The 11,171-nt window shown below is 39.9% G+C and overlaps 2 protein-coding genes across 5 annotated transcripts in view; one reads left to right on the plus strand and one right to left on the minus strand.

Moving 5' to 3' along the window:
- The window catches only part of LOC117959018 (WD repeat-containing protein 7), a 137,022-nt gene extending 134,647 nt beyond the window's left edge, over positions 1–2,375 (minus strand). For all 3 annotated transcript variants that reach the window (XM_034895852.1, XM_034895853.1, XM_034895850.1), the window contains exons 1-3: positions 2,175–2,375; positions 596–767; positions 199–305 (exon numbers count right to left, since the gene is read on the minus strand). In XM_034895852.1, coding sequence (XP_034751743.1) covers positions 199–305; positions 596–754 — 266 coding nt within the window. In that variant the 5' untranslated portion in view covers positions 755–767; positions 2,175–2,375. The remainder of the gene's footprint in view (positions 1–198; positions 306–595; positions 768–2,174) is intronic.
- A 2,657-nt stretch (positions 2,376–5,032) lies between these two features.
- The window catches only part of taf1c (TATA-box binding protein associated factor, RNA polymerase I subunit C), an 18,755-nt gene continuing 12,616 nt past the window's right edge, over positions 5,033–11,171 (plus strand). For both annotated transcript variants that reach the window (XR_004659856.1, XM_034895855.1), the window contains exons 1-4: positions 5,033–5,519; positions 6,288–6,399; positions 8,367–8,416; positions 10,888–10,983. Coding sequence is in view for 1 of the 2 variants with exons in the window: in XM_034895855.1 (XP_034751746.1) it covers positions 5,403–5,519; positions 6,288–6,399; positions 8,367–8,416; positions 10,888–10,983 (375 nt within the window). In the remaining variant the exon portion in view is untranslated. The remainder of the gene's footprint in view (positions 5,520–6,287; positions 6,400–8,366; positions 8,417–10,887; positions 10,984–11,171) is intronic.

Consider the following 11,171-nt stretch of genomic DNA (forward strand, 5'->3'; position numbering starts at 1 on the left):
GAAAAAACAGTACTAAAATATTAAGCATTTTATAAGCATTCTGAGGATAACATGTTAATTGCATTGTTTTTCTGAAGCCTCTGTTCAGAACCTTTTTTTGTAACGTAAATTACAAGTCATTCTGTTGTATCAGAAAGAAATCACCATCTATATTAAACTACTAATAAAGTGTGCCTGATAAAAAAAAAATGTACTCACCCACTTTCTGATGCACTGACGATGTACTGTTTGTCACTACACGCACTGGCTTTAGACAGACAGGTAATGGAGGCTGTATGGCCAAACAACATGGCCCTGGGACAAATCTGAGAAAAAAAAAAAAAAAAAGAACAGGGGGTTTTAATAAAAACAAAGACAAGCAGAGTAGTGAGTGAGAAACGCACACAACCACTATCATCATCATCATCATCATCATCATCATGAGACCCAAAATGGAATCTGCAGACTTTTTACAGATTTCAACAGTGATCCAGAACGACAATTGTTTTGTTTCTTCTTGACGTGAAGATGTGTCCGAGTGTTATTTCATTTTATATTTGTTTAAAATCTGTGAATTCTGTGTCCACTGATTCCGTGTGTCCCTGTTCATCAGTACCTCCAGCTCAGGTGTCATGTCCCAGAGACAGATCTGTCCGTCATGGCAGCCAGTAATGATGGTGCTGAAGTCGTCCATCACCAGCAGACTGCTAATGCAGTGGGTGGGAGCCGTGCGGCCCCAGAGCACTATGGGCAGAATCAAGTTGTTCCCCGACATTATGCTGATGTTTCTGGAAGGAAAGAGGGGCAATTAAAAAGAGAAACATAGGAGGGAAAATGTCTTTGACTCAGCCAGTCATTTTAATACTGGGAAAGTCCAGGTACTGTATCACAGTGATGAACAAATCCTGCAAATTCAATATTTCTATAACACAAACACCTGCTCATTGGTTTCCAATATGACCAAATGCATTGGGCAAGCATACTGTACTGTGGTGGAAATGTTCTTATAGTATGTAACGTGTCACCTAACCCTACTGTTGAGGCTCCTAAGCATTTGGGTTGGGACTGCACCACATGGGGTTTTGCACCACCCTAGAAGGAGTTTTAGTAATGTTTTTAATGTATAAATCAGGGAGGCCTCTGAGAGCCTCAAAGAGTTTTTAAGTTTTCTCAAATTCTAGAGCAAAAAAACATTTTGTAAAGAAGATTTTAAATGTCATGATCCAAGCCATTGGAGCTCAGAAAGTTTAACCTGCCTTTGGGAGCTGCTGGTCCTGGTCTACACTGCAATCAACTAGTGTGTTTTCTGCATGCATCACTGCCAGGTTTGAATTAGCCACCAACCAGAATAGCAACAGAGTTTGCATCTGGTTTTCACCTCCTTGTATGTAGCCTGCATAATAGTCATTTATATATGTTTTACCTATCCTTGTTCAGCTTAGCTGTCTTTTTAACTGCATGTCTATATCTAATATTATTGGAACAGTGTGTACCATTGACAGCAATGAAAACCGGAGTCACACCCCTGGTGTACACATACTTGGCCAATGAAGCGGTTTTGGCATGCTACATATGCTAAATACAGTACATAGCATGCTGTTGTTGCTGTAGCATGCTAACATGCTCACGTTTCGCATGTTACACACTATGTGTACAGACATCATAGTTAGAATTTGACATAACATTGCGTCCAGATTACACATTCATTAGGACTTGTCCATTCAGTTCATGTTTCATTTAGTCATTTAGTCAGAAACGAATACCATGTCGAGTCACTGTCCTGTCACGAAGACAAGGAAATACACAGCAGTGACCTTGTTAACAGTAATGAACAACAAACAGTACACCCTTTTACATCAAAACATCAACATGTTGTGTTTTTTGCACTACATTTGACTCATGTTAATTAACATTGGTGTTAATGCAGGTTTGCAGGAGGTCTGCAGGCTGTGCAGCAGGCTTCTTGGGAAGTAAAGAGTTATATTATAACAGTCTATTACACCTGGGAGAAAGTTATCAGCCGAGAATTATGTAGATATTTTTACTTAAAGCTACGCGAGTGGGCGTACTGTGCAGTAAGCTATGTGGCGCTTACGCTAAGCTAACGCTAAACCATACCTGCAATGTCGTGACATTCGGGTTAGCTACGCGGATAACTGAATCCAAACACAATGTTGAACACTGTAAATACGTACCACTAAAGGTCTTACTGGAACATTTCCTTTTAATGGAAGGCTTATCGACGAATGGTTCCCTCCGTCGCAAATAAAAACAGAAATTATCCTCCTTTTCGTCTTGTTTTTAGCTGCTTGTCTCACCGAGAAGCCGACCCGTTCGGTCAGCTGATCTTATGACAACTGAGAGCTACATCCGGTCTCCTGTTTTCAAAGTAAAAACCCGGGGCGCGTGCACCGTTTTGCTGCGGTTTCCAGTCTGGACGCAAGAAGATCCAAAATGAAAACAGATATCCACAATTGGAGCTATTCTATTTCAAATATGTAGTATGTTCATTTTGGATAGGAAGAATGACGTTGTGGATATCTGACACAGCCCCCAAAAAAGAATGGCAAAAGTGACGTCATTTCTCCAGGTTGCAGATATCTAAAAAAAAAAAAAAAAAAAAGGGTGGATATGAAGATGTAACTCTGTATCTGAAATATTGTTTTTTTTTTACTAGGAAGAACCGAATTACATATTGGCAATGTATATCCTGGGAGCTTCTTCCCCGGGGTCTTTATACTTTCTCGCCTCGCGGATTTCGTTGGATTGGTGGCACCTGGATTGTTTCATCAGCTGCCTTGGTCCTGCTCAATGCCCTGCTACGCCCTGCACAGCTACTTCTGTTATTTATAGTCATAGTTCTATTTTCTTTATTGTTACAATAATTGCCACTACGCATCATGCCAAGTGCCGTAATTATTATGAAATCATACTTCTGTACCTCTGTTGCCGTTTCCCAACCGGCATCGGCAGATGGTGCGCCCACCACGAGCCTGGTTCTGTCTGAGGTTTCTGCGCGTTTAAAGGAAGTTTTCGCTCGCCACTGGTGGACTAAATTCTAGGTCTTGGGGGAATTGTTGGGTCTCTGTTAATTTAGAGTGTGGTCTAGACTGCGTCTTGTGTCCTCATAACTTCTGTTACGATTTGACAGTATAATAAAATTGGATTGAAAATGGCTGTTGTCACTAGATAGTGTAGTGAGTTAACGCGCATTAGCTCAGAGGGCTAACTTTTCTTAGTTACACCACAGACAGTTATAGGTTTACACTCCCCGCAAAGTGACGCGTACGCGACTCAAATCTGCCCTCTCCTTACATCGCCCAATGTGAAGCAAGTGCAGATTTGAGTCGTGCATGCTCAGATTTAAACGGTTGACGGCATAACGCGTCGTACCCCATGAGAGTCGAGTCAGACCGGCTCTGGTCGGGTGTAGATGTGAGTTGCGCATGCTCAGATTTTAACGGTTTATGACCTAACTGTTGAAATCCATGAAATAATAAACTTTTGTTATTACAAACAATAACAGAAGACGGGAATCATTTCAAAAACATTGTAGCTATCTATGCTGACATTAGCTCAAAAGACCATTTGACTGACAGACTTGTTGTGTTTGATGCTAACTTGTAGCTAGCAGTTAACCAACTTGGTTAAGTAGGTCAATTTTTACCTTTGATGACCTTTACATCAACAGGTTCTCAATTACTGGAAACTCATGTACAAACATATCTTTACACTTCACATGATCCCAATAGGGAATAACAGAAATAGATAAATTAAGAGAAAATCCTTTTTCTACAGTGAATGGATGGAAAAGGGTGTCTGGTCAATTGTTCATTTATTTGATAATTGTGGTAACTTCCTAACATATGATGTCTTCATCCAGAAATACAGTTGTATGTGCACTGAGAGGCAATTTGAAATTGTAATTAAGGTAATCCCACAAGCTTTGGTCACTTAAGTAAAAGGTATGTTAACATACTCTGTGGTTAATCCTCAAGAGCCCACGTTAATCTGAGATCTATATAATTTGTTAGTAAAAAATAAATGCAATAATACATTTTTTAGAAATGTCCTCACTTTGATCTGCTTCACCACTCAAGAGAAAACATATCTTCCAGAAATTTCCCAGCAATTGTTTAGTGAAGATAAGAACCAGTTACCTTTCTTTTCCTATTTCACCGAAGGTAAAAGAAGTTCAATTCAAAGTGATGAATGAGATTTATCCATGTAACAACTTCTTTCATCAAAAGGTTTAATACGTATGTGAATGTTTGTACTTTCTGTAAGTCTGACATTGAAACTGCAGAACATCTAGTGTAGCGTAACCCAGACCTTCCGGGATGCTTCCCAATACTGGATCATGTACGATACACAAAATATCACAATTTTAACATGTAAACATGTTAAATTTGGACATCATATGGAGGACAGTACAACTGAGTTTGGAGTAAATAATCAGATTTTAATGGCAAAATATTTCATACACAAATGTCCATTTCATAAAACATCCCCTATCTTTAATGCCTTTCTAAATGATATAATTCTGTATAAACAATCCTTGAAATGTTGCAAAAGAAAAAAAAAAGCCCTACTTTTTTATGAATACTTTCATGAACTCATTCCTTAGTGTCTACTGCTGAGCCACTTGGTGTCTTTTCCCTTTATTTATTTTTGTTTGTTTTGTTTTTTTGTAAAATGTATCAATGTTGTACTCCATGTTCAATTCATGTTGTAGAATTGACTGAATATGTTTGCAATGTGCCTTCTTTCTTTAACTGTCAATGCCTTGTGTTTGATTTGAATCTTCAATTTAAAAAAACTAAAACAACCTCCGCATTTACACTTCAAAATAAAGGCCCTAATGATTACGTTTTTAAAGTCGCGTTCAACTACACTTATTATGTATTACTTATTATTGTTTGTATTCTTATCTAACATGGTTTACCATCTTATACTTATTCTTAGTTGTATTGTTTTGTCAGTCACCTCTTTGCCACTTTCCAGTAATAATAAAAGGTGGGAAAAAGAAATCAGAACAACCGGAAGTCTTATTGTTGTAGTTGCCAGCTACTCATACCCCGGGCTTGACTGTCGTTTTCTGGTCGCGAGCCTGCACGTGTTCGGTGATGCACTGAGGGTTTTGGACAATTCTACCCCAGTTTTGTGCTTTACCGGACTGTTCCGTTTCCTTTGACATGTACAAAAAGTTGTTGTTTGAGGTTCTGAACGCGTGTCCTGATGATTAGAAGAGGAGAAACGTGATTATTCGTGCTATCTGTCCGGAGAGCTAGCGTTAGCTAAGCCGCAGAACATGTTCAGGCGTGTTCTACTTCCCATACACGCTTAGAGAGTAAAGAAACGACGACACCAACATTATTAGAAAACCGGACCGCTATTTAAATTAGATTCGTTTGACAATTTAAATGGATTACCAGTTCCCACAGCAGCTTTTTCCTTCGTTTTACAACTGCGCACCGCCGGACTCGGTCCTGAAACACTGCGCTGGAAACTGGGGCAGCTACGACAGAGTCAAACCTCAGGTGGGTGGTTAGCTGTCAGCTCAATGCTACTGACTAATACTTATAAAGCTGTGAATATGTTTACAACCCATACCTATGAATATACTTGAGCCATGTTTGAGTATTACAATATTTACGCGTATATTTGTAAAGGTCTCAAAATTGAGTTTCTATGTGTTGTAAAAACCTAAACCCACACTTAATCTGAAATTAATAGTCTCGTATTTTATTGGATAAAGAGTATTTTTACCAAAACGTATTTGTTTTCACCACTATTAACGGACAGTTATCAAGATGTAATACTAGTTTTGCAAGGAAATGTATTATTAAATTATTGTCAAGTATATTAGAGGATAAAAGCCACAGATATAAAACTATGGTTTAAAAACTGTCAGTGGTCACGTCACCAGTTGAAACTTCTGGAAGCCCACCTTTTATATTCCACCCAATTTTTTGTATGGGGGGGGGGTTCTCTATTCTACCGTTATACACCCAAAAACTAGACACATCAGTCTATTTTTTCTTCTTCAAATAGAAAGACAATTCAGGTGTGTCTTTCTAATTAAAGAAAAAAAGACCCTGGAATATTGCTGATTATGTTAAAACACTTAGATTTTGCACCAACATTAAACACCAAAATTATGCAAAATGTACTTTAAATATTTTCTCTGTGGGGATGGTTCTCTTCTGTTTTGAATTCAGCCTAATCTTTGGGGAATTTGGACTTTAAGTAGGACTGGATTGAAAGGTTGAGAATGTCACTTTATATTTTTTGTTATACGGTTTCAGGGCACCTCTGGTCCTCTCTCCAGCTGGACATTCACATCCAGGCATCAGGTTAGAGGGGAGACGTGGCATCACATTGAGCCGGTACCGATTCCCCTCCTGTCCCCTAAAAAGTGTAAGTAAGTGACAGCCCGTTTTGTCTCACTGTAGGCCATTAATGTACAGTGAGGAAATTAAGTATTTGAACACCCTGCTATTTTGCAAGTTCTCCCACTTAAAAAACATGGAGGGGTCTGAAATTGTCATCGTAGGTGCATGTCCACTGTGAGAGACATAATCTAAAAAGAAAATCCAGAAATCACAATATATGATTTTTGAACTATTTATTTGTATGATACAGCTGCAAATAAGTATGTGAACACCTGTCTATCAGCTACAATTCTGACCCTCAAAGACCTGTTAGTCTGCCTTCAAAATGTCCACCTCCACTCCATTTATTATCCTACATTAAATTTACCGGTTTTAGGTCGTTAGCTGTATAAAGACACCTGTCCACACCTTATAATCAGTAAGAATCCAACTACTAACATGGCCAAGACCAAAGAGCTGTCCAAAGACACTAGAGACAAAATTGTATACAAGGCTGGAAAGGGCTACGGAAATTGCCAAGCAGCTTGGTGAAAAAGGTCCACTGTTGGAGCAATCATTGGAAAATGGAAGAAGCTAAACATGACTGTCAATCTCCCTCGGACTCGGGCCCCATGTAAGATCTCACGTCGTGGGGTCTCAATGATCCTAAGAAAGGTGAGAAATCCGCCCAGAACAACACGGGAGGAGCTGGTCAATGACATGAAAAGTTTCCAAGGTTACTGTTGGTAATACACTATGACGTCATGGTTAGAAATCATGCATGGCACGGAAGGTTCCCCTGCTTAAACCAGCACATGTCAAGGCCCGTCTTAGGTTTGCCAATGACCATTTGGATGATCCAGAGGAGTCATGGCTGCTCTGTATTAAGGAGAGGATGACCGGGGCCATGTATTGCAATTTATTTATTTTTATTTATTTTTTGGGGGGGGAACAACCTCTTTCCCTCAGTTAGAGCATTGAAGATGGGTCAAGTCTGGGTCTTCCAACATGACAATGACCCGAAGCACACAGCCAGGATAACCAAGGAGTGGCTCAGTAAGAAGCATATCAAGGTTGTGGCGTGGCCTAGCCAGTCTCCAGACCTAAACCCAATAGAGAATCTTTGGAGGGAGCTCATACTCCGTGTTTCTCAGCGACAGCCCAGAAACCTCACTGATCTAGAGAAGATCTGTGTGGAGGAGTGACCCAAAATCCCTTCTGCAGTGTGTGCAAACCTGGGGAAAAACTACAGGAAACGTTTGACCTATTGTAACTGCAAACAAAGGCTACTGTACCAAATATTAACATTGATTTTCTCAGGTTTTCACTTACTTATTTGCAGCTGTAAAATACAAATACATAGTTTAAAAAATCGTACATTGTGATTTCTGGATTTGTTTTTAGATTATGTCTCTCACAGTGGACATGGACCTACGATGACAATTTCAGACCCCTCCATGATTTCTAAGTGGGAGAACTTGCAAAATAGCAGGGTGTTCAAATTATTATTTTCCTTACTGTAGGTTTCTGAAGACATTAAAGGCTGAATGATATGTAGCGAACGGCCGCAGGGCTGAGTCAAACCCGGGCCCGCTTCTTCGGCGAGTAAACCTCTATATATGGACGGCCGCTCTACCAGCTGATCTATCTGGGCGCCCTGAGACTCTATATTTAATAATTGAAATGTGTAGTATGCGTTATTTTAAGTTAAGGTCAAGAACTAGGGGACTGCAGCATCTTTCAGGGTTAAGAAATAAAAGACAAGTGAAACAGTGAGATACCACAAAATTTAGTTTTGCAGTTTTTTCTGTATTAAATCTATGACAACAGTGAAATTTCAGCCTGTCTAATTTTCATATAAACGTCTTAAAACTTGTTTCACTTTTCCACTATTTCTACATGTTTCAATCTGTCTTCTATCACTGTTTGAAACTTTAGAAAAATTATATAGATGGCTAGCTAGGTAGATAATATGAATATGTGTGTGTAAGTATTTGTATACATTTCTTTCAGCTTTCCTTTGGCCTTCTACGCCCCCAGAGCCACTGGACTTCACAAAACATGTGAGTGCAACACAAAACTAAAAAACTAAAACATTTATGAAAAACAATGATAATGATATAATAGATCATTCATCTTTTCATCACAAACGATCAACATGTGCCTAACACTCAGAGCTGATTACCTTCCTCAATACAAGCTGTTGTTGGTGGCACTCATTTCAATTGTTTTGCACGGGTTCAGGTGTAGGGCTGCACAATTAATCGAATTTTATTCACGATCACAATTTTGACTTCCCACGATCAAATTTGCAAATATATATATTTTTTTTATATAGCATCATTTCATAGCCCATCTACCGCTCCGTAAACCACTGTCTGAGTCACAGAGAACAGAGAAACGGGAGGAAAACTCAACAGATAGCAGTCCGTTATACGCCGGTCTCAGAGTGTTCCGGTTTACCAGTAAACGCAACATTTTGTCCCGTATATGTTGTTTTTTAGACAACAGCAGTGACCAGTGCTATGCGGTGCTACTAGCGTCTGTTAGCTGTTAGCTCCTCTAGGTCGCACCAGTGCTAATTTCTTTGCATCCGCTGCAATGCTGTTTATATGGATATGGTTTAATTTAGCGTTACATGACCCATTTCTTCTGTAAAGCCGTGCCTGTGTTGGCTCTTTCCTCTACTCTCTCTCTCCTCTTACTCTCCGCGGCCGCCGGTCCACACTTCTGACATCTGTCTACTGTTTTAATTTTTTATTTACACAGCTGTATATTGTTAAGTATGAGGGGCAAACCTGTATTTGTACCAGTGTTTCCGCGGGTAACTCTGCTATCGCGGCGGCCACGGCGAAGAACACAGAAGAAGTTATTGAATGCAACTAACTTCAGTTGGTAGAGAAACAGCGTGTGAGACGGAGTCTTTTTGACCTGGGCGAGAGATGCTACCCATGGCCAGAATGTCATAGTTCATAAAAATGCAGCGCAGTGACGATACAGACTTTTCATACACACAACGTGTGTATCCGCCATCAACCCGTGCTGGACCTGTTCAAAATGATCAGCCCTCACTCTGTGAGTAGCGTCCATCACACTCCCTCTCGCAGTTATAAATAGCCTATGTGACGATAACATTTGTTTTGGTTGAAATCAACAAATAATTGTGATCAAAATCTTTAATCAAAATAATCGTGATTATCATTTTGGCCATAATCGTGCAGCCCTATTGAGTAGGCTACATCCAGATGAACAGCACGCCCCCATTAAGGCTGGGCAATATGGATTTAAAATCTTTTTGATCATGAAGCTGATTATAAATGGAGTGTCTGAGCTACACGGCACGCTGGATTCTCTGCTCATAAAGCGATGCTGGCTGACTTATCATGAATGGGTCCAGGACAGGTTGAATGCGCTTTAGCGGGCAGCAGCGTTACAAACATCATGTATGAAATGTCTGTATCGTCACTGCGCTGCATTTTTATAAAATAAAATAATCTGGCGAGGGGTCACATCTCTCACCCGGGTCCAGTAGACACAGTCTCACGCTATTACTCCTAGAACTGAAGTTAGTTGCATTCAACTTCTTCTGTTTCTCACCGTGGCGGCCAGTAAAACAGAAAGTTACCAGCGGAAACACTGGTACAAATACAAGTTTTCCTCTTATGCTTAACAGCTGCGTTTATAAAAATTAAACCTTCGGTCAAATGTCAGTAGCGTGCACCGGTGTTATATCCCTACCTGTTTCCAAACGTTTCCACCCATAGACCGTAACGATTTATGCTTCCACTGGATCAAATAACACGGCAAAAAATTGACCAATAAGAATTTTGATCGAGCAAGAACGTATTGACCAATAAATCGACTAGTCGACTGGGAGATTACAGCCCTAGTCTCATCCCATATCTTGTTTGAAAATCTATCCGTACACCTCCAAAGTCAATATACAACCTGACACCCCTAACACAAAGAATACTTTGCTTTTACATTTGAGTGAAATAAAAGCTAATGTCTTCAACTTTGTCAGGTTGTCCCTCACCTTCCGCCTTCTTTTTGTTGGCGTTCTAAACTCTGCTTGATACGGGAAAGGTTCTCCGAGCTAAAACCGACAATCAAACTATATCACACACTCGACAGCCATTTTAATTTCGGATCTCGCCTTCCTGCATGTGCAAAACAAGTTCTTTACCAAGGCTGTTTAGCAGAGGCTTGTATCCTGTCAGGTGCATAGTGCCGCCCAAGGCAACTGTGATTTGTCTAAAGAAACGCCAATAAGCCTTCCTCCGCAGTGCTGTGGAGGTAGGTCTGGCAATGTGAGACTTAGGTTTGTCTTCATGTGAAAAATATGTAAATATGCAATGTTACATGTAATGCACAATGAGACTCATAAGTTAATAATAAATGGAATGAATAGTAATCCAAATAGATCAGATTTAAAATTACCAGAATTGGTTTAACCCATCCGTGCTCAGCAGCCTCAGATCTTGTTGCCTTTTTGTTCTGTGTTTTGAGGATTTTTAACAGGCTTTGTATTTAGATGGAGAACTTCTTCATGGACCACCGCCTGGATGCCTTTGGGTGCATGAGTGAAATTTTGAGTGAAAATTTCAACTTTAAACAAGGACAGAGAGAGGTGAGATTCACAAGATTAGGCTTTCCCTTGACACTTTATTTATTTGTTTGAAAACTGGTTAGACAACAAATACAATTAACAGACCTCAGCTTGGGCTCTGGAAGCTTTACGATTGTATAGAATGAAATATGAAAAGACAAAAATAGTAGTTGCTTGCCTGCCCTTTGATTTCGAGTTGTTCCGTTGCC

This window comes from Etheostoma cragini, chromosome 16, assembly GCF_013103735.1.
Source record: "Etheostoma cragini isolate CJK2018 chromosome 16, CSU_Ecrag_1.0, whole genome shotgun sequence".
NCBI classification, from domain to species: Eukaryota; Metazoa; Chordata; class Actinopteri; order Perciformes; family Percidae; genus Etheostoma; species Etheostoma cragini.